Source organism: Nymphalis io, chromosome 23 (assembly GCF_905147045.1).
Source record: "Nymphalis io chromosome 23, ilAglIoxx1.1, whole genome shotgun sequence".
Classification (NCBI taxonomy): Eukaryota; Metazoa; Arthropoda; class Insecta; order Lepidoptera; family Nymphalidae; genus Nymphalis; species Nymphalis io.
In genome coordinates this window covers 9,631,831-9,656,765 of record NC_065910.1, presented here as the reverse complement: position 1 = coordinate 9,656,765, position 24,935 = coordinate 9,631,831, and the positions used below count along the sequence as shown (strand labels likewise).

Genomic DNA, 24,935 nt, shown 5'->3' with positions numbered 1-24,935 from the left:
TATGTTTATAAAATCAATGTTTACAATATTATATGTGAATAGTATAATATTCTAAGCACTGCTATATATGAAGACTGACTTTTAAAATAAAACATCTCAAATATCTTTTGGTATTTTTATTTGAACAACCCTTATATATTTATTTAATACAAATTAATGATATTATTCAACACGAGTATACATAAGTACAATATCCAATTATCACCTAAATGTTAAACTGTATTTGAATAAGAAATAAATTGATACAAAACTAATATCGGGAGATTTTGTTCGAGTCTCGTATATAATTTTTTGAGAATCGTTATTTTACATTAAAAATCACATTTCTTTAAAGCTCTATCAATTGTAGAATCAACTTTAGAATGAAAATATTTTTATAGAGACATATGAATGTCAAAAACACAAATTTAATTATACAATTTGATTAAAAAAAAGAAACAATCCATTCATATAAGATAATCAATTCTTAGGATCACAACCTGTAAATATACTCCAGCTGGTCAAAGATTTCTCCTTTTGTGGATACATAATGTGGCAGATTATCCTTCGACGCTGAGCACATTGAAGTATCAATACATTTTTATATGCTTAATATTTTTTAATATAAAGTAAATTATTTTTAACCATTAAAATCGATATCAAAAATCAATATACTTGCAGTAAATTCAATTTTTCCATGACCCCCAAAGATTTATATAACAGGACTTCATAATTAAATTATTTAGAAAATTAAAAAACATAGTTACTCCTAAAAGATAAACTTGTCGCAATATTAAAGTATTCCGGCATAACGTCGAGCAACATCCGGTACTCTGTGGTGAAGTGTTCCGGGTGGTACACTCTGTGGGCGTGGTGGGAGATGTCGGCGAGTATGTCCGACTGCAAGTGCCGCGGTACCTGCAGACGGTATAGAAAGAATAATATTAAAGATTAAGTAATCCAAATTACGTCACTAATTTAAAAATGCTTGATTCTCGAATTAGCATTTTATTAAATTAAATGTGGACCCATCGATTCGGAATGCAGATTCTATCGAGAACAAGCGGCAAGAAACAACGAAGTCCAAATACATTTTAATGGTAGTTTGTCAAGAAAATACATTTTAACACGGAATACGAATTAGATTGATATAGATTTTTTAAGCAATTGAATCGAGTGCCACTTCCAGTAGTAACATATTTTCTGAATAATGTTACTACAACGAAGATAAAGCTGCTGCAGGTGTATTAAAAACCCAAATAGCTAACGTTTTAAGGGACGCTCATCTAACGTATATTTATACATACATATATAGTTACAAAAATTCCGAACAACGACAAGATATAATATAAAATGTCAAGGCAGTCGGATAAATTAATCAAGTTAAATAAATAAAATAGTCAAGCGAGGGACAAATACCGACACTCACCGAGAACGTCAGCGAGAACTCCAGCGGCTGGAACACGTCGCTGTAGGTGGACGTGAAGTGCGTGACGACGAACAGCGCCCGCCCGAGCGGCGCGCCCGCCGGCAGTGGCGCCGCGCGCAGCGACCACGCGCGCAGCCGCACGGCGGGGCGCGGCCACACTGACAGCGCGCTGTACGCGGGGCCTGCGCGGGCGGGGGTTAGTTTATATTGGCCGCGGGGCGAATGACTCCACTCCGCCTGATGTAAGTAGTAGAGTGCAAACGCGCCGACGGCCTCTTCACGCCGTTTGAAGGAACCTAAGTTATGAGAGGGGACACGTGTGCTGGTGAAGAATTTTGGAGGTGCGACATAGAAGAGTTGCCAAATTTCTTCGTGCGCGATAAAATTTATATCACAATAGGGTGAGCGGAGCGATAAGGTGGAAAAGGGTTCAGCGAGTAAAAAACCTTTCAAATAAAATATGTGGCAAATTTTATGCTCTACAATTTTTATAATAGATGGTAACACGATTGGAACAGTGGAAAACTAGATAATCGCAATTAACAGATTTTTTCTTACGATTGACCTTGAACCCGACACGAGACAACAAGACACTATTGAGACAACTTTTAGAACGCCAAAATGAAGTTATATACGAAAATTCAGCTTATTCATTCCGAGGTTCCTATATATTTGACTAGATTATTGAGATTTATCTCGGTGACAATGAACACGTATGTATATAATAGATAGTTAAATAAACAAAATAAAAGACATAGTATAATATATATTCTCCAAACCAGACTTGAGATAGAGAAAGAGAGAGAAAGCTTTGTAATATGTAAAACTCTTACCGTGCATTATGAAGCTCAGTACACAACTGTCTTCAACGCAGGATCTGTTCACCAATTTCAAAGAATGTTCGAACTCCGCAGGCGGGCCCATTGTTATGAACAAACTGCCTTTCCTAGAAACGAAACGAATAGCGCTACTTTTAAACACATAAGTATTGTATATTTTTTCTATAAAAGTATATAAAAAAGTTTTTTAATATAAATATATCAAACGTTGAAACAAGTTGGTTTTTAATCTACATTTTTGTCGATGTTCAATTTAATGTAGCCTATTGTTTATAGTTAGGAAGCTCATGCTAAGGAAATCAGTATTTCATTATATAAATAAATTATATTTTATAACGATAAGTTATATAATATAATTAAGACTATGCTTTTATATTTAATATTTATTGGTTTTGACGTCAGGTTAGATTCATTAAACGATTCTACGTCGCTTAAGTTTTTGCATTTTCGAATCGAATCGAATGTGGTCTCCACCGAGAAGAACCGACAAGAAACTAAACTTTTGTTACTTCCTTCGTACAATCAGTAGCAGAGAAATAATTCTGCTATAATCGGCAGCCTTAGCAACGAGTGCACATAAAAATAGTTAGTAAGTGAGGCAACGTTACACACAACGAGCATCCCTCAAGCTTGACGTCACGATACAATAAATACCGAGCACAGAAAATATAACATCACTGATAGATGAACAGAATCCTTACTGATATTATAAATGCAAAAGTGCGTTTGTGTGTTTCCACGTTTTAATTACTCACCCAATCAATTGTACTGAAAATAAATAATTAAAATAAGGTGTCTATAAAGGAATCTTATGCCAGTAAACATTTTATTTACGAATATATTTAAATCTTCGGTTAAGATATATTATTTTCCGACGCAATTAAAATAAATTTAAATTCTGCCATATTATAGTAATGTAGTGCAATCCAAAACTCCTTAAGAGAGGAGAAGCCTAGCAGTGAGATGACATTTATTATAAATAATAAAACTGTGCTTTTTTTATCTTTGAACTGTTAAGTTGTTAAAAATTTAAAATATGACGTAATTCGGTCGAAGTCGAAATCGAGTGCAACCTTTCTATATGTAACGTTATGAGTGAAACTTAAATAGGATACTGCGCGCACATACGCAGCATCGGTACTTACCCTCAAGTACGATTGTGGTCAAACGTAAGCCTAGTCAATAAAAAAAACCGACGTATTATTTATCCGAAGACAACAGCAACGATACTAAATTATATTTATATATTATATAGGTAGGAATTATATATTATATAGGTAGGCAGACGAGCAAATGGGCCACCTGATGGTGTAAATTAGACTACCAGGGACAATTAGAATATAATGGCCCACCCATTATATTCTGACTTCATTTCTTGTTAGTGCACCCCCTACACGGGGACAGTTATGTATCCTGTGTCAGTATATTTTTATATTTTATATATATAAAATATATGTATTTTATATCTGGTCAACAGTTTAATCTATCAACGTATTCCACTGTTGGTTAGAGGAATTTGTGAACTGCCTCATGTTAGGCCTTCGACAGAATTTAAGAGAAAGAAATTTAAGGATACATAAAATGGATTACATTTCTTGTGGTTTCTATAAATTGTTTTTTTTATCGGAAATTAGTAGGCAAGCAAATGGGCCACCTGTTGGTAGGTGGTCACCAAAAAAATTTACATAAATATCGGCAATGCGCCACCAACCTTAGAAATTAAAATGTTATGTCCCTTGTGCCTCTAACAACACTGGCTCACTAACCCTTCAAACTGGAACACAATCTGCTGTTCGGCGGTAGAATATCTGATGTAAGGGTGGTAAACGGGCTTTCAAAAAAACCCTACCAACTTTTTAAATATTTCAAATAAATGATCATGCAACAATAATGTTAGTAAAACAAAAAATTACACAAATCTGCCGAACCGCGTCGTGTAGAGCGGCAAGTCGCAATACACATATTTATCGCATTTATCCGACGAGTATATATTCAAGTCGCTGTCAGTTATTTTGAAACTATTCACGTCGCCGTTGTTCCGACTGACAGTTTTGTTCGTCTGGCGGTCAATCTTCTTCATGCCGCTGTCCTGTCCGTACAGCGGACTCTCCTTGATCGCCTGTAGCGCGGACTGCACCGAGTACACATCTAGTTTGCTGACGAGAACGCCCGTAACATTCTCTACGGGCGTAAGATTCCTATCGTACGTTGTTATTTGTGAGTGCTGAAAATCATTACAATTAATTTATTATTTTATACCAACTATTACAGTTCAAAGAATCTTTATTCTCAAAAAAGACGAACGTCACTTACATGAGATCAACACGACATCAAGTTAAATATAATAATGGGCGCCACTTAGGTACTCAGATAACGAGATATAAAGTAAGTTTCTTATGTCATCATGACATCAGTATTAATTTTCCAAAATGTAACGTGTGATCCGATACTTGAACTCGTTAATTAAGCTTACATTTTTTATAGTGGGTAGTAATTTGTTATAAAGTTGTACTCCTTCAAACGATATATCTTTTCGTGCATACTTAGTTCTAATTTTCGGGAGAACTAGTAAACTAGGTCCGCGAGTGCTACGCTTACTTACATGCTTCACAAAGGACAAATCAGAATGTATGGATTTGCTAATGATTTTTCGTATTAAGATACATGAGTTATATATATAAAGCTGCAGCATAATTAAAAAAGCCGAGATGGCCCAGTGGTAAGAACGCGTGAATCTTAACCGATGATCGTGGGTTCAAACCCGGGCAAGCACCACTGAATTTTCATGTGCTTAATTTGTGATTATAATTCATCTCGTGCTTTACGATGAAGGAAAACATCGTGAGGAAACCTGCATGTGTCTAATTTCACTGAAATTCTGCCACATGTGTATTCCACCAACCCGCATTGGAGCAGCGTGGAGGAATAAGCTCCAAACCTTCTCCTCAAAATGAGAAGAGGAGGCCTGTAGCCCAGCAGTGGGACATTCACAGGCTGTTTCGGTTCGGTTCGGTAGCATAATTCTTGTTTCATTGTAATTTTTTTTTAAGTGAAACTCGGATACGTGGACGAAAATTGAGAGTAAAATTTAAAGGACACGTCACGTCACGTTTGTCTAAACATTTCTTTGACATGAGAGAGAAGAAAGATATGATGAAAGAAAGAGAGCTATATATTTTAATAAGTTTCACTTCAAACTATTATGTTTTCTAAATACGTTGTTAAATAAGGAGTAGAGGGTCTATTAAATGGTCTCCACCGTACAGACATTCGCACTCTAAGATGTTTAAGCCGTTACATAATCATTACATATGGAAGATAAGACGTTATAACCCTTTTTTTTACTTTTTTTTTATTTTTTTTTATTTATTTTTTTACGTTGGAAAAACGCATTACGCGTTTCCCCCACGGGAACAGTGGGGGGGTATGTGGGGCTCGCCGATGTCCGAGGCGCCGAGTGCGCCCCGAACAACGGAATATCCACTAAAAAACCAGCGGTATCCTTTCCGTCATAACGAGGAGCGCCACAGGATCGCTTGCGCATGCTACCGCGACGCTCTGACGGGTGGCCTGCGTATGCAGGCCTCCATTCTATGGGGATTACCAGGGTACTGAGAGCCCCCTAGCCCCAGCGACGCCTATTGCGGCGGAGGGAGTAGGTGCGCATAGCGCCTCATTCTTCTCCCCAGTCTTCTTCGGCGGAGCAGGTTTGCAGCGGCGTCCTCTTCCCGCTCCCGCTCCGCGGCCTCCTTCTGTAAAAATGTAATGTCGCATTCCAGACCATTTCCGACCAACACTTATCGCTTCCGAGCATCGCGTTGATGATGCTCGGCAAGGAGAGGTCTCCGCCGACAACTGCCACCAGAGAAAGCCTCTGGGGCCCCCACGCGACACACTCCGTCAGGGTATGTTGCGCCGTGTCGGTTGGCGCACCACACTCGTGGCAGGAAGGTGACATTTCCCGCCGTGCTATCTTGTGCAGGTACTTACCGAAGCAGCCGTGTCCGGTAAGTACCTGCGTTAACCTAAACGAGAGCGTGCCTCGTTTTCTTTTGACCCAGCGATTTAAGTGGGGACGTACCGCCTCCACTGTCGCCGGGCCCGCTGTGGGGGACCTCAGATCTTCCTCCCATCGGGCTATCAGGGCTTGCTGGGCTAGAGCCCTGATCCGCCCGACATCCGCCGACCCTGGACGGTCGCCGCGGTCTCTCGCCTCGGCCCGGAAGCGGTACACCTCTGCCAGCACCTCCGCCTGGAGTCCACAGCGTCGCCGCTGTCCAAGACACCGTACGATACCCTCTTATCGCTCTTACCGCTATGACCCTCTGCGGCCTCCGCAGGAGGGCCCGGTTGTGAGCAGTGAGCGCATCGACCCATATCGGGGCACCGTACAGTGCCATCGACCTCACTACGCCAGCATAGAGGCGCCGACATAGCGATCCCGGTCCTCCCACGTTAGGTAGGAGGCGACCCAAGGCGGCAGCTGTGTTGATGAGCTTCGGGCCGAGTTGCACGAAGTGCTGTCTGAAGCTCCATCGCATGTCCAGGATCAACCCAGATACTTCATCTGAGCCTGCACGGACTGGACGGTGATACTCGCCCCCCGAGGGGGGCCTCTCCGTGGACCGTGGAAGAGGAGAGCCTCCGTTTTGGATATGGAGACTCTCAGGCCTAACATTTCCATTCGGTCCACGGTCAAAGTTGTTCCAACTTCGGCCAGGCGAGCCGCCTCCCCAAAGTCCCGCCCCATCGCGGTAATGAGGGTGTCGTCCGCGTAACAGAACACCCCCATACCGGGAAGGAGGGGTGCCTTCAGAAGCCAATCAAAACCGACGTTCCACAGAATTGGGCCGAGGACCGACCCCTGTGAAACGCCACAGCCTACCCGACGCCGGACCAACTTCCCGTCGCCTCCTGCCCATGCGATCTCTCGGTCCTGGAGGTACGCCTCCAACAGTCTCCTCAGATAGATCGGCACTCCTTGGTATCGGAGTGCCTTCCTGATCGTCTCGAATGGGAGACTGTTAAAGGCGTTTGCAACGTCTAACGACACCGCCAGGACCACTTTCCCCTGGGCCACTGCTTCCGCGGTCCGAGTCTTCAGGGCGTTCAAGGCGTCGATCGTTGAACGGCCCGCCCTGAACCCGAACTGAGCCTCCGAGAGACCCGGACCGGCCTCGTCGAGGTGTTGAACGAAACGAACTGCGAGAATTTTCTCAAACAATTTGCCCGTCTCGTTCAGCAGCACTATCGGCCTATATGCCGAAGAGAAGCCTGGTGCCCGCCCCTCCTTTGGCAAGAGCACCAACTTCCCTTGCTTCCAAGGCTTCGGAAACTGCCCGCTGCGCAGACATTCGTTGAACAGCTCCCGAAGCCTTGTACCTAGGTATTCCAGGGCATCGCACAGAACACGCCCTGGAACACCGTCCGGACCCGGCGCCGTTTTTTTGGTCCTCAAGCGGCCGAGGCCATCTCCATTACTCGCTCCGTGATCAATGGTGGAGCCACTAGGTCTTCTATCACAGAGCGAGAGGCCATCTGTGGAGGGACAAACTCGCCTGAGTGGGGAAACAGTTCCCCGACCAGGCGCAGAACGAGCTCCGGCGGTAGCGTCTCCGTCACGGGGGTAGTTTGGGTGCGGAATTTTCCGCGAACCCTTCGATATGCTCGCCCCCATGGGTTTCGGTTGAGGCTCACCAGCAGCTCTTCCCTCGCCTTCTCTTTGGCCCGACTTATTGCCAGTTGCAGGTCCTTTTTTAGCTGGCGGTAAGCAGCCAAAAGCTGTCCCTCCAGGTCCACATCGAGGCCGTTGCGTCTTCGACAGCGGAAGTAGGCCCGCCGCGATCGATTGCACGTTGCCCGAAGCTCGGCTATTTCGGGCGACCACCAGTACACATGCCGGCGCTGGGCTCTGCGACGGGTCCTCGGCATGGCTGCATCGCAGACCTCTTGGAGGGCATGGCTCATGCGGCCCGCCAGCCCTTCCACGCTGGCACCCTCACTCCGTCCCGCGGAACCCCACCGTTGCACAATGGCGGCCTCCTTGACTAGCTCGCGGTCTAACTGGCCAAGAGACCACCTCAGCAAAGTGGTCGGCACCCTCTGGGGTTCCGCCAGCCTGCGAGAGGTAGAGATCTCGAATCGGATGTAACGGTGGTCCGACAGTCGTCCACCTCTTCCTCTATCCTCCATTCCGACACTCTGCGTGCTACGACAGGTGTGGCGAAGGAGACGTCCACCACGGACCCCCCGTTATGGCGCACGCAGGTGTGAGCCTGCCCCTTGTTCAGTTGGGATAGGCCGGAGAGTAGTGCCCACACTTGTACAGCCCTTCCTCGCAAGTTCGTGGCGGGGTTGCCCCAGGCGCGTGACTTCGCGTTTAAGTCGCCGAGAACCAGAATAGGTTTCGGCGACTGTCTGGCCAACGCAGCTCTGAGCGATCCAAGAGCTGTCTCGAACTCTATCAAGCTGCGGTACGGGAGAAGTACGTTCCCACAACTACGTACTCTCCCCACTCCGCCACTACGTAGCCCGAGCCCCTCTCAATGAGTGAGAGGGGAGGACCTGTTCCGTTGCGAGTGAGGACCGCCACGGTGTCGTCCAAGTCGCCTGCCCAATGACGTAGGGGAGGGACGTAATAGGGCTCGCAGGCCACAGCCAGGTCGATCTCCCACTCCGCCATGGACTGCAGCAGTAGGTCTTGAGCCCCGGCTCAGTGGTTTAGGTTCGTCTGAAGGAAGCTGAGTTCTGCATGACATGCATCTCATGACGACATTGCAGCTTCCTCCTCGGCCTGGTGCCGTCCGACATTGGTGGTGGTCTGTGTGCCTAAGACCACCTTACTCTTCGTGATGGGTGGGTTGCACTCCCTCGACCTTATCATGTGCCCGGAGGGCTTTCCAGCGTCCGCGCACACTGCGCAGCGCAGCTTCCCCGTGCAGCCCGCCGATTTGTGGCCATCGACGCCGCACCGGAAGCAAAGCCCCGGACGTTCAGCCCTAGATGGGCAGAGTGCCTTGATGTGGCCAAGACCCATGCACTTGAAGCAGCGCAAAGGACGCTGCTCCAAAACGTATACCCTGGCTGAACTCCATCCAACCAGAAGACGACCGCTGTCAGACAGTTGTTTCGCCACCGCTATCGGACATGTCACACGAGCCATACACATGTATCCGGGTCCACGTGACATCTCTCCGCACCTAATCGCCTCAACGGGGCAACTCCCCTCACGAACGATAGCGGCGATTAACTTTTCCCTAGTGACGGAGTCGTCTAGGCCCGTCACTCTTAAGTCCACCTTCATTGTGGGGCGGACAACGTTAGCCACCCCATCCAAAACCGTGCGGAGCTTCTCGGCAAGCTTTTCTGCTTGGTCTGACTGCACCCTAGGCAGCTCCAGGACTCTGGCACCCGTCGCAGAACGACGGAGTTTAAGTCCGCCACAGATACCGAGGTCCTGAAGCTTTACACCCTGCTTGGCTCGCTCCAGGACGTGGGCGTACGTGACACCCTTTACTTGCGCCTCCGGCTGCAATGTTACGATCACTGCAGCCGTGCGATGGGTGTGCAACTTCGGTTTCGGAGCTTGAGGTGCTATTGGCTCCATTGGCGCAGCTGTAGTGGGTACAACAGCTGTGGGGGAAGGTTTCTTTCCCTTCCTCCCCTTTTTTACTACGGTGGACCAGGACGACTCCTGGGCAAGACGTTATAACCCTTATGCCTTTAATTAAAGCGACTGACTCACTCTTCGAATCATAATGGAGTAATACAAATTATTATAATAATATTTGACGATATAATTACCGAATTGGGCCTATTTAACAAAAGATACAATGTTGATATATTCGTTGCAACGGCAACAGGAATAAAGATAAAGACACGATATGATTGGTCGATATCTATACATCATAATTACTATGGATTCGTGAAAAAATGGCGTTGTTAATGTCGGCGAAGATGCTATTGGAATTGAAATTAAATGAACATAAGTATTTAAGTTGAATAGTGTCGTATTATGATTAAAGATATGATGACCAAGAACTGTTTGTAGTTGTATATAACTGAGCTATTAGCAAGTCACGTGGAATATGTAAGGTTTGTTTGTCTTTATATCTTTCGCCATTGAAATATATAATTGAATTAAATATTTGTAAAAACCCCCGAGTACTCACAAACCAGTAATGTCTCTGCGTGGTGTGTCCGCGGTACGGGCGGAGCGGGACCAGCGCCGCACACACGCACAGCGCGCACGCACACAGCAGCGCCGCGCACACGCGACCGCCGAACAGCAACTCCAGCCCTGACTGAGAGACTGCGTTAGCGGCGCGGGGGGACGCAGATATTTCTCCTTATTAATTTTTATTTAAACTGCACCACTTTGGTAGCGCTGTGATGGTATAAAACGTTTTGAATTAGAAGCGAGTAAAACGGAGTATCTCACGACAGTGGCGACGGCGAGTGTGACGAGCGCCACGCTGATGGCGGCAATCAGGTAGTCGGGGGTGTCGCTGCCCGAGCGGCCCATGATGGGCACCAGCAGCGGCAGCACGCGGACCGCCAGCGACAGGCACAGCGAGGTCGCCGGCAGCGTCAGTACCACTTCCAGCACCAGGTATTGCCAGCCTGGCGTGGTGTATTCCAAATAAAGGTATATTTTCAAGTAGATCACTGCGATTAATAAGCGGAGAAAACTATGGAGAAGAATTATTACTACTAGTTCTATATATCTAGAGAACAAATATTCAGTATTTCCACTGAGTTTACTATAATTACAAGAGGAATAAACCCAAATAAACAACTTTGGCAACGATATCGAGCGACGCGATGTCATCAGTCGACGGTCGAACAATCTACGATATTCACTATGGACTCAAAATATGTCTCGGGACACCAGGGTCCACGGGCAGAGGTGATAAAATATTGTGTGGGGAGGTGGTCAAATACTCGCTACCTAACCAGTCCGGCCGCATGAGCTCTAAACAAAGGAAGGTGCGGTGTGGAGCGACAAGTGCCGCGCGCAGCGTTACCCCTGAGCTTCCCGCGCCGGCCGACCGTCAGGCACACGAAGCCGGCGAGCGACGTCAGCAGCAGCGGCGCGCTCAGCACGTAGCGCGCGGTGGGCGGCGCCGCCGGCAGCGCCGCCAGCGCCGCGGCCGCCGCCAGCGCGCGCGCCGCCGCCGGCAGCGCCGCCAGCGCCGCGGCCGCCGCCGGCAGCGCCGCCAGCGCCGCGGCCGCCGCCAGCGCGCGCGCCGCCGCCGCCGCCCGCGCCGCCCGCGCGCCGCGCCCGCAGCCCGCCTGCACACGCGCCGCACTCACTGGCCGACCCGCCGGCCCGCGCACTAGGGCTTCGCGGCCGTCCTGAGGCCCGAGAGCTCCACCCCGGCCGTCCCCTTTCCCCCTGCCCCTCTAGTTTATCGAAAACTTTTTACCAGCTCGCCCGGGAGCTTAGCCCTCGAACTCGGGATCTCAGAATCTGACGCCTCAAAAACTCCGAAACGAGGCGTTGCGCATGTCCTCCGGGCCGCTCGAAATAAGCGGTCCTCCGGTCCCACTGGGAATTAGTATCGCCTGCGGTACCAAAATGTAGGAGCAGTCCCCTCTTACCCCCCGTGACCCATCCGACGGTCCACCCTCCTACCTTACTCGATCTCCACGAGTCGAAGCCGTGTGACGCGGCGGTCATCGCTATGACGTACGGTCCTATGTAGAGCGGCACCACCATCCACTGCTCCGATAGATATCTGAAATGTATTATGTGAAAGCGTGCAAATATTTTTTTATTGGAATAAGCCATCATTTATACAGATTAGACATTGTCATTACAAAATCTAATTAATATTATAAACGTGTATGCAGCTCTGTCCGACTGTTTGTTACGTTACATTACTATTGAAGTGATCGAAATAAAAATTGACATGATGTCCTTTCTGACCGATTTCTGCCACGGCGGCCAATCTCAAAGGAGACAAGTGTGTGCACAAGCAAAGATGCACTCTCTATTCCCACACTCTCACAATATGATGGGATGGCAAGAGTTCGGATGCAGGTCCAACGGGTTTACGTGCTTTCAGAGGCACAGGAGTGTACACACTTCCAAGGTCCACACTCCGGGTTGCTACTATTTTTTTTTGACGGAAGAAGCCCAATAAGTATTTATCTGCCCAACCAGGGATTTGAACCCAGGACCTCGAGATTTACGGCCTTATGTCTAGCCACTAGCCCGATCAGGTTATCACCATAATGAAAATTAAGGTAGCTTGGGACCAGGATAAAGGTAAAAAAAATGGCAAAAGTCTAACTTCATCTGTGTAGTCGTGCCGACCATCACAACGGTCATCAGGATGACCGCCACGAGGCCGCACACCACACACACGACGCGACCAACAATCGCCCAAAGCAGTTCTTTGACTGAAGACCATCCTGCAATGTATTTATTATAGAATTATACTCACACGGCTTTTTATTCAATAGGTAATACAACAGTTCACTGGTGGTAGAGCTTTGTGCAAGCTCATCTGGGTAGATACCACCCACTCATCAGATATTCTACCGCAAAACAGCAGTACTTGGCATTGTTGTGTTCCGGTTTGAAGGGTGAGTGAGCCAGTATAATTACAGGCACAAGGGACATAACATCTTAGTTCCCAAGGTTGGTGGCGCATTGGTGATGTAAGCGATGGTTAATATTTCTTACAATGCCAATGTTTATGGGCGTTGCTAAGCACTGACCATCAGGTGTGGTCATCCGCCCACCTATACTAAAAAAAAAAATACATAACGCATTATATTATTCGTAAACAAAACCAAATAAGATTAAACATATATTATATCAGTTTCCACTCGCGACTTCCCTCGTGTGTGAGAAACTTTACGTTCATGGACAACACACAGGCACGCACTCACACATGCACAATTAGATTTCATCTATATACTCATCATAGTTTTACTTTAATTACCATTTTCTAATTTGTATTATAAATGTAAAAGTGAGTTTGTCTGTTACGCCTTCACGTCTACTAAATACTCAACCGATCATAATGACATTTTGCATACACCTTAAAGATAAGAGAAAACCTTTGTCCAGCGGTGGGCGTTTCCGAGCCGTTACCTATTATCAAAGGATATAGAATAAAAACTCACGCAGTCCGAACAGCCACAGAAAGTACACCACGCTGGACAGACCCAGGAGACCAATGAATAGATCTACGAAAAGGGCGGTACTCTTGGAGTACGTCACCAGAAACAGTCCCATGTAGTCGTAGTAGACCTCAGAGGATGGAGACTCCTAGAAGGTAAACATACTTAGAATATAAAAACATTAATCATTATACAAAAAAATTGTATACATATATCAATTTTCAAGTTTCTTGAATTTTTTTTTATAGAATAGGAAGGCGGATGAGCATATTGGCCACCTGATGGTAAGTGGTCACCAACGCCCATAGACATTGGCATTGTAAGAAATGTTAACCATCGCTTACATCACCAATGCGCCACCAACCTTGGGAACTAAGATGTTATGTCCCTTGTGTCTGTAATTACACTGCCCCTTCAAACGGCAATACCAAGTACTGCTGTTTGCGGTAGAATATTTAATGAGTGGGTGGTACCTACCCAGACGAGCTTGCACAAAGCTCTACAACCAGTAAAGTTATACTGTAATAATGTCAAATGAACATGTGTATTTGTCCCGAGTCTGGGTGTAATTATCTATATAAGTATGTATTTACAAAAGAAAAGTAGTATATGTAGCATATCAGTTGTCTGGTTTCCATAATACGAGCTCTGCTTAGTTTGGGATCAGATGGCCGTGTGTGAATAATGTCTTAAGATATTATTATTATTATTTATTTATTTTTTAGTGAAATAAAACTGTACTTTACATCAGATTAGGTATGTGGTGTTTGATTATTATTATTTTAAACAGAGTTTTCATTTTGTTTCAGATGTTCAAAGTTTTTTTTTTACACTATTTCATTTATAGTCATTAAATTACGCAGTTCCACTTTTATTATTTAATTTATGAGTTCTTACTTTTGGATGGTGACAGTTGTTTTATTTTTCTCAACTGAAGTGTAATAAGGTGTTTGCAGCAAATTATTTACAGAAAGTTGTCTTTGCTTTTAAATGATTTTGCAATAATCGTGTTAGCACTTTATTGACGACCTGTATCGGTCTATTGAATATAACTTGTTATAAAATTACATCCGGCCATTAACTGTCATAATGGAAGAAGATGACTGTCATGGCAGCGGTTTTGAAGAAAATGGAGGATCTAAGAAATTCATTATTTTTGGAATAAGATATATCGGAGAATAAATAACATTATATTGACAACGGTATCATATTTCGGACCAGCTTAAACTCGGTACAAGTTTTAATTATATGTCCTTTTAGTACTTACTTATGTAAAATCGCTATCGAACCAAAATAATAAATAATAATTTTAATTTTTACTTGGTGCAAGCCCGTCTGGGCACAGCCCACTTATCATTTATTGAGCCGCCAAAGAGCAATACATAGTGTTGTGTTGTGTTCCGGTTGGAACGGTGGGTGAGCCAATGTAACCAGAGCCATAAGAGACACATCATAGTTTCCGAGGTGGCGCACTGGAAGGAGTGGTGGTATGGGCAGTGGGGATTACATACCATCAGTTGGCCCCCCTGCCCGTCCGCATTTTTTTTATAACACATACATATATATTTATAATTGATTATGATTCCTATTCAGCAACCTTATTCTCCAACTCCTGGCTGTCGGCGAGTTCCCTCACGAGGCTCAGCAGCATGTTGCCCGCGTTCTGGATGACTCCATCCTCTATCAGCTCCGGCCTGTCGTTACGGGTGTGGTAAACGTTACCACCCTTTATGAAAGCTATATCTACACCTGAAATATTACAGATTAAAAATAAAATTTGATGTTTAAGAAATCTGATACTCTATCTCCTGTTTGTTAACCGTTTTTATAACGAACTTTAGTACATTACCAGACTCACCATATATACCACCAAAATCTCTGAAAATCCTGAAGTCAGTATCTGAAGGTATGATCCCCGACGCGAACAAAACCTCCCCCAGGCCTTGCGCGTTCGGTTTCGAGCAAGTCCTTTTGTACGCTTCCAACACCCTCGAATCCGTTACCTGCATGAATTGATATAGCAATTCGTCTGATATATTTAATCTATAATATACATGCAGACTACATGTTATGATACTTAGAATAATCTCCGCTGATATGAGAAAACAGAAGCCATTCCATGATCTGTCAATGTACGAACTATTAAAACAAAATTTGCTTTATATTTTATGCAAAAAATTGAACTGTCTTACTGATCTACCAAACCTTACCATATTAATTCATCGTATTGATACCTGGTAGACCACTCATACAGAAGTATTATTATGTATATTTTTTATCTTCCTAAGCCAAAGTTGTCAAAGCCAAATAGTTTTGCTTTTTGGAAAACTAAATTCTGATATAGATATTATCAAAGAAGAAGATCAAAGGAGGATCGAAGGTCAAAGAGTTAGAAAGAGTCTGTTTGACATGGAACTTTTTTTTAATTTATTATCATTCATTCATCATTTGTAATTGACAAAGTTTAACTCACCTGAAAAACGTTCGGTTTCCCGTTCATTCCGGCCGAATCTAAATTGACAACGTTCGTAACACCCTTAGACCATGGGTGACTCAGGAACCCGTGACTGCCCTATAAAAGTTTTGCTATGATGTACAAACATTTTTCAGTTTCAGTTTACATTTCAAACAACAGTAACAATCCCACTGCTGGGCAATGACACTTCCACTTTTAAGTTAATATTTTGGAGATGTAGCTGTATTGTGGGAGATAGCCTTATAGTCAGACATGGCAACATTGATTATACTGGTGATGATAATGATGATGGTGACGTCCTCCCGCTATGTCATATAGTTTAAATCACGTCGGCTATTCTTAAGTGTGCCTATTCTACTGCGAAGGATATCATATATTCCACAAGTGATACTTTACGAAACTAAATTATCTAAATAAAAACACTCACTGCTTTTATTTTAAGCAGGTATCCACTGCTCAAAGATATTATCAAATCAAAGCGCCACCAAGTTTGGTAACTAAGGTGTTATGTGCTTGGTACTCACTCACTCTTCAAACCAAAACACAACAATACAAAGTATTGCTGTTCGGCGGTACAATTTATTTAATGAGTGCGTGAGACGAGTTTGAAAAAGCCCTGACATCTAATAAGTTTTATCAGTAACCAGACTTTAGCATTTCGTCCACCAGATGTCACCATATACCTCCTATATATTCCTAATAGAAATCAATTCCACTCACCAAAAGGATACTTTCTTCAGCGCCGTTGAAGAGGAAAATTATGTTGTGTTTGAGTTTTGTCTTCCTTCGAGATAGCTTTGACAAAGTTTCCGCCATCGCGGCGCAAAACACGCCATTGTCTGACGCGCCTGGACCGGAGCGTTCTCAGTATTAGAATTGAGATTGAAGTCAACATACGAACGAGATTTACTAACGGTATTTACCATTACAAGGTCATTATGTCTGACCTAACCCTTTAGATACAGTGTATATTATAATGGTTTTGGGGTAAGCCCATTTGAGAGGATCGTAATTATTCTTTAGTTATTCTACCACCCAAGATATTCAATTATAAACCATGGCTATTGTAGATCTATTTTCCAGTTTGACATACAAATCAATTAATGAAAAAACAAATATGCAAATATATAAGCCAATATTGATATCGTCGCATTTAAAAGCTGCTTGCAAGTGGTAATAAAGTACATGAAAAACAGAGGACTTAAATGCAATCCTTGAGGCGCACTTTATATACGATTTTATGAGCCTCTCTGCTATATAACTTTCGATTATTATACGCTTTGTTTATATAAGCCGTAAAATCAAACAGATAATCAAATAACATATTAACTAATAATAAAAATGTGAAAGTGACTGTTCGTTTGTTATGCTTTCACGTTTCACTGCTCAACCGATCATCATGAAATTTTGCATACACATTCTCAGAGATACAGAAAAGTATCTAACAGCACCCTCACTACCACCCACCATTCTTCATCGCGGCTTAATCCGCGGGCGAAAACTAGTATATACATACATAATATATATGTCAGAGATAATAAATTTAAGCTGGTATACGACGTCACTTATTAGAATAGCAACACCACACAACGTGACGTCATGTAGGTTGGTCGGTTGTCAGACGTCAAGTGTGAAACATATAAGACGGGTGGCTATTTTACTATGTAGCCGACTGATGGAAATATAAAATACAAAGGAGTATGTCAGTAGCGCGTGTGACCGCTTGTCGCGCGAGCCCCGCGGTCCCGCGCGCTGACTGATGTAATAAAATGAACATATTGGACGACAATGGCGGCCATTTAAATGGCAATCCATTTTAATCCGCGACATATATATATATATGAATCCTTACCAATAGCATAAGGTACCGAGTCGTAGTGGCAGTTGACCAACAATGATGTGCCGGTGGTACCGTTGGGATGGAAGCCGCTCTCGCCTTCCAACACCGCTATAATATTCGACAGGTTCTGGTAACTGTTCACGTGCGGGGAACTTGATGCTAACCAGTAATCACCTGGAATACATTTCCAAATATCTTTAACCCTAATTTAATCTTATAGTATGTGGTCTTTTGAATCTGGATAGAACAGATAAATCTTTAGCCAAAACAGATATAATAATAATAATGTCCTCCAGACCGATTTCGGCCACGGCGGCCAATCTCAAGAGAGATTAGCCAACTACGCAGGAGATGTTATAGTGCACAAGTGTGTGCGCAAACACAGGTGCACTTTCTATTCCATAACTCTCATAATCCGAAAAGACGGCAATCCGACACGACCGGAAAGAGTTCAGGCGCAGGACCAACGGCTTTACGTGCTTTCCGAGGCACGGGAGTGTACACACTTCCAACTTCCAGACTCCGGGCTGCTACTGAGAATTTTTCTGACAGAAAAACCCAATAACTTTTTATTGACCCGACCTGGGAATTGAACCCAGGACCTCCGGGTCTGCGGCCTTATATCAAGCCACTAGACAATCGAGGCAGTCAAAAAAACAGATATAGAGTAAGTATTAGATCGCGATACATTTTTATAAAAACTCTTGAAAAAAGTAGTAGTAACGCTTTTCTCTAAGAACTCACGTCATTACTAACCAGTGAATTTTTGATAACCGACTTATGTTGATACACTATTTCGATGCGTGTATTCTTGAAATGCTATAATTATTATGGTCAATATCGCATATCACTTTCTGACATTTCCCGACATTTTTGCGACGAGTTTCGAGTTTGTTTCTACAGAAAATCCCTACAGCTTCACAGTTACAGCTACAGCAGTAGCGATGATTCCCATCCAACACATGCGGGTTGGATGGGAATCATCAACAACAAGATATAAATTAAAAAAAAAAAAACAAATTAAGCACATAAAATTTAGCGGTGCTTGCTCAATGAACCCGCAATTTATGAATTAGATGGGCCCTAACGGGCCAGGGGGCCACCTGACACCTCACCTACCACCACCACCCACTTATCAGATATTTTACCGCTAAACAGCAATAGTTCATATTGTTGCGTTCCGGTTTGCAGGATGAGTGAGCCAGTGTAACTACAGAAACAAGGGACATAACATCTTCGGTCCAAGGTTGGAGGTGCCTTGGCGATGTAAAGAATGGTTAATATTTCTTACACCGCTAATGTCTATGGGCGATGTAAGTCACTTAACATCAGGTAGCCCATTTTCCCTCCGATTAAATAACAAAAAAAAAAAAAAACTTACCAGAAACAAATTGCCAATCAGTTCTGATGGGTATATTAGCTTTGCTCGCAATTTCATCAACGAGATCTTTAATGTCTCTCGTTTTTATCAAGTGGTACAAAGTTCCTGCGACCCTGGGCTGGTCTCCGAGGATACGATTGAGGTAATTTTTGGCGTTTTCTTCGCTAAATGTGTTTGAATCCTGGAAAAATAGTTCGATAGTTCAATATAGGCTCATTGGAAAAGACTAGTGAGTTGTCATCAGAAAAAAAAAACTAAGAATAAAACACAATTATGCAAACAAATACATATTTATCTATGGTCTATTCTCATCACAAAGAGAATGGAGAGATATAAAAATATTGTTTTTGAATTGAAGCGATATTTTTGGACCAGTTCATGGTATTCTATGGTATTCATTTAGGATTCGCAAAATAATGGCTTTTTGGGTATCCGAACTTTGAAAGTTTAAATTAAAGTTGCTATAAATAGTTAATTGGAATAATGTTGTATTATAAATAAATAAAAATTAAGCAACTTGTAGCAACTCGCATGTGGGTAGTATATAAATCTAAGGTATTGTTATTTCATTTTAGAAAATATGTAAACGATAATTCATTGTATTACTATTAGCTTAGTCATTGGGCTGGACTGAGTACTTTTTAAAACGAGATAATAGTAAGTGCTCCTCAATCAAAACATTCTTTATTCAAGTATATTATAAGCACTTTTGAATTATCATAATACGTGTGTTCGAGTGTTTGAATTAATTGTAAACAATCTTCGATTCGGAATGCGGATTCTATCGACAGAACCGACAAGAAACTCGGTAGTTGCTAACTTAAGTAATAAGGCTGAAGCCTTATGCGCGCGGCATAATATAGTGCTCGAATGTGCGCGCAAAAATAAGTGCACTCTTTGTTCCCTCTCTCTCATAATCCGATGGGATGGCAAATCCAAAACGACTTGAATGAGTTCAGGAGTAGAGGAGTGTACACACTTCTAGACTTCGGGCTACTATTGATAATTTTTTGACATAAAACCCCAATTACTTTATAATAGTGCGATCCGGAATTTGAACCCGGACCAAGGGATCTGTGACCTTATACGCTAGCAACTAAACCAAAGAGGTAGCTAAATAACTGATCATACGGATAGTTTATTTTGTGACTCACAAGACACAATCCCTTGCAGCCTTAAATTAAATTAAAAAAAAAATAATACATGGAAAACATTATAAAACTGTTACTTACATCGTTTGGTATGTCTCTTTCACGGATAACCGTCGGCATATCATTCTCGATAACTATGATTATATATGTAAGTAGCAAGTAGAAACCAAACAATAATAATATATATGGACCAGGCACCTAGAAAGATATCGTTTCATTTGACATAGTTATTAAGTTATATTGAAACAGAGCTGGTCCTAGGTTAGAGCGAGAGGAGCGATCGCTCTAGGCATCGGGTAATGTGATAATTATTATTTGTATAACATGAACTGAAATGCAATTTATGTAAATTGAAAGCGTCGACCCAAGTGCACTGAAAGACAATCTCGCTGTACCCTGACCAAGAGCCAGGGCCGGCGCTGCACCAAAATGAATATACTTTTTAATATAAACTATTGTTACCACAGTGAGCAAATTTATTATCCAGTACAGTACAGTAATAGCCTGTGAATGTCCCACTGCTGGGCTAAGGCCTCCTCTCTATTTTTGAGACGGTTTTGGAGCTTATTACACCACGCTGCTCCAATGCGGTTTGGTGGAATACAAATGTGGCATAATTTCTGTGAAATTACTTAACGTAACATGTATGTTTTTCTTCACCGTAAAGCACGAAATGAATTATAATCACGAATCAAGCACATGTAAATTCATTGGTGCTTGCCCGGGTTTGAACCCACGATCATCGGTTAATATTCACGCGTTCTTACCACTGGGCCATCTCGGCAAATTTATATACTAATCATTATTGAAAATATATGATTTTGTATGTTTTGAATTTTCTTTCACATTTTCTTTTCTTGGCCGCCGAGCATGAGGTGAATTATTAGGTATATCATAATTCTGTGATGCTTCCCCGTGTTTGAACCCACCAACCGTTAACAAATGGTATAACCACTGGATAATCTCAGCTCTTTTCAGAGCATTTTTTATTATTTTGTTAACAATTAACCAATACAACTTGACACACTAAATAATGAATTGTGTATGTGAACCCATAATGTATGCCATCCACAACTGTACAATGTTTTAACTTAATTTAATATATAATATGCATAGAATATGAAAAGTAAATAATGGCTTATATTATATACATATAACTATATCCAACATTCAATACAAGCCACATATTCCACTTAAAAGAGGTGTCATTAGGAAATTGTTAACCACATTATAAGAAATATAAGGATAAATAATATTATATACCAAATATAAGGAAAATGAAATATCCTTTTCAAACATGTATATGCATGCTTAATATACTTTATATTTGCACATTTTTTTTTTATTTAGTCCACAAAACTGACTGCAATTATACAATCAACAATGATATACATTAATACATTTAACCGAAAATATTTGCAATCGAGTCTTCTCGATGTGGACATTACATGCGTACGTGAAGTCTAAAAAAAACAAAAAAAAAACTACATTAGATAGTAACTACAGCGTAATATTAGAACACACATTAAAAAAAAAGAAATGGTAGAAAGAGGCCAATTATCTCATCAGATATTCTACTACAAAACTTGGTATTGTTGTGTTCCGGTTTGAAGGGTGAGTGAGCCAGTGTAATTATAGGCACAAGGGACATAACATCTTAGTTCCCAAGGTTGGTGGCACATTAGTGATGTAAGTGATGGTTAACATTTGTTACAATGCCAATGTCTATGGGCATTAGTGACCACTTACTATCAGGTGGCCCATATCTGCCTTCCTATTCTATAAAAAAAAATTTAAAAAAAAACTGTATATATTTCTAATATGTTTAAACACATAATATGTTTAGTAAGTTCACTATAATTTGTCTGTATATTATTTAGCGAGTCTTTAATTAAACAGACTTCTCTTTCTTTCATCATTTAACATTCGAAAGAAGAAGACAAATCATTATTTAAATAAACAACCCCTAAACCACATTTATAGGTGAAGCCTTGGACTTTCTATTATTGCCAGGGCTAGGTTTAACAACTGGGAGTCCCCTCATTAGGGAATTCAACAAAGGGAATCCCCTCATTACTTACAAATAAATTAGACAATTTTTTCAGTTAAACAACAACAACAAACAACTTAAAACACTCATATGTAGATTTAGTAAATTACAAGAATGATACTCATAAATCAGTATATTTACTATATAATTGGTATATACTATTAAAGTAAGTAAATATGAGTGAACTACTAATAAAAGTATGAATATTTTTTAAATCTAGCACTGACTATTGATTTATTATGAATAAAATGTCAGCAGTTTGTTATTATGAAAATAATTAGTCAAAACATGCATTATAAATAAATTAAAATATGAATAGAATAACAACCCTTTCTGAAGATTTTTCCTCGTGATCATTAGTCTCGACGGTTGGAAGACCAGCAATAGATTGTCTACTCTTCTGTAAATATCAAACAATAACTACTTTTTTTTAAGTAATAATGTTAATTGTTAATTTTATCTTAATAAAATACGCTACATAGAAAATATTAGTTAAATGAAATATCTATGACTATTATTAGGAATTTTTATTAATTAACATTTCACTATTTAATCATGCTTAGTATTATACCGAACAACCTTTGGTCTATTCATTAGAATATAGATGTCGATGGAAATTTTTAACATACTTATTACTAAGTATTAGAGATAGTTCTGTTATCAATAATTGTTACTTCTCGAAAATGTACTTGTTGTTCTATGCACTCAGCAAAATTTTAGCATATGTATGTATGTACATAGATTTTTTATAAGTATTTTATGTGATAATGAAATTTAGTCCATTGTTTATTAGTAATATAATATTTATCTTTAAGTTCAACTTAAGTTAGAGAGATAAGTTTTTATATAAGAAAGTATACATTTAAATAATATGCAATGGGATTTATTAAAATCATTAATCAAAAAGTATAATAAAATATAATCTTGAATATTTACTTACGGGTGACATTTCTTTAGAAAAACGCATTGATGGTACCGGACACCGGTAGAATTTGTATTACCAAAAAAAACAATAGTAATACTATATTGTTGTCATACTTATTTATGAGTTATCGTTTCTAATATAAAATATCACTTTTCAACCCAATTATTTACATCGAATAACGTTTTATTAAACAAAATAGTAATATTTATATTTACACAACTGTCATCTAAAACCTGAAGACGAACAGTTGTCAATAACGACGTTATCTTATTTTCAAAAGACTTAAACGAATGTTGCCATCGTCTTAATAAGTTACCCTTATATCGTATAATATAAAACTTGAAATGTGAAATAAAAATTTTAAGCACTATGTATAAACAAAATAAAAAGCAAAGATTTTATGTCATTAAATCATAAGTTTAAAAAGGTAATTTTAAAGTGCTATTGATAATCTTTTTAAAATATATATATATATATATATATATATATATATATATATATATATATATATATATATATATATATATATACAGGGTTACAGGGTAATATGTCACGATCCTTTTAAAGGGTTATAGTTCAGGACAATAGCTATCAAATGACCCCCAAAATGCTTATGCAAAAGTGTATCGTTTTCGAGTTATTAATTTTTTAATATTTTTTTTATTTAAAGGATGTTTAAGATTCTAAAATTCAATAAAAAAAATCAACGTATTTTCCCTATTTTTTTTTGTATTTCTTGCTAGGGTACATCCTAGTTAATAATAACCAGTTATAAAACAAAAACAATCTTCAAGCATTTTTAAATTACAGATCCAAAACTGTACAACTTTTCGATTTTTAATTTTGATTCTTTAAGTTACTCGCAATTTTTTTGTAAAAATCACTATGGCTCTTATCGTGCGGATCATTTTAAAAACATCTGCGTTTCCTTAGCTATCCATCGGTACATAAAAAGTACAGTAACAATCATAAACTCAGGAGAAAATTAGATAACAAAGAGACCAGGTAGGAAATTCTAAGAAATGCTATTGTTAAGAAATTAAATCTGGATCAAAGACAAAAGGACCTCAATGCAAAGTAGTTAAAGATTATTTTTAATAGGGGTAATAGGTAAAAAAGGAGAGATAAACCAGAGCTGTCATTGCAATTTTGAATTTAAATCAAAAACAAAATACTTAATCTTTTTAGTTACTCCATACTTTCGAAATTACACTGTTTATTATTCATAATTCGTGTTCAAAATGAGATCCCCTATTTCGTATACAAATACGCATTCTTTTTCTTAATTCACTTTTTACTACAACACTACTCAAGCTATGTCGAATAGAATTTGCAGCATTCATTATTCTTGTTTTGAGTTCTTCAATTGTTTGTACTGGTGAAACATCATAAACCAGGCTTTTCATATGCCCCCAGACATAATAGTCCATCGGAGTCAAATCTGGATGTTTATTTTGTTTTACTCACGGACTGACTTGAAAATTATAAATATGATAATGTTTTCTGTGTAGTAATTGCTTTATTCCCAGAAAACAATAAGTCAATGTACAGAGTATATCTTTTTTTATTATTTTAATAATAAAATAATTTATTCATGGTTAAAATCATGAAAGCCAATCGACTCTTGCAAAGTATCTTAATATTAAAAATTATGACTTACAGGGTAAACAGGGTTATATATTTATGATATTTACTAAAATTCTATGACTAATCATTTAATTTTGACGAA

At 40.8% G+C, this 24,935-nt stretch overlaps 1 protein-coding gene across 1 annotated transcript; it reads right to left on the bottom strand.

Moving 5' to 3' along the window:
• Window positions 1–159: 159 nt before the first annotated feature.
• Window positions 160–23,458, bottom strand: LOC126777488 (uncharacterized). The gene is made up of 19 exons (XM_050500496.1): window positions 23,222–23,458; window positions 22,610–22,681; window positions 20,313–20,429; window positions 19,081–19,261; window positions 17,712–17,873; window positions 16,580–16,707; window positions 15,857–15,955; window positions 15,242–15,386; window positions 14,981–15,132; window positions 13,387–13,531; window positions 12,546–12,666; window positions 11,676–11,987; window positions 11,274–11,344; window positions 10,688–11,115; window positions 10,419–10,550; window positions 4,161–4,471; window positions 2,242–2,354; window positions 1,409–1,590; window positions 160–897 (listed from the first exon to the last, which is right to left on the bottom strand). Exons 1-19 carry the CDS (start codon window positions 23,246–23,248, stop codon window positions 730–732), a joined length of 3,066 nt encoding a protein of 1,021 aa, XP_050356453.1. The 5' UTR covers window positions 23,249–23,458; the 3' UTR covers window positions 160–729.
• Between the last annotated feature and the right edge of the window lie 1,477 nt (window positions 23,459–24,935).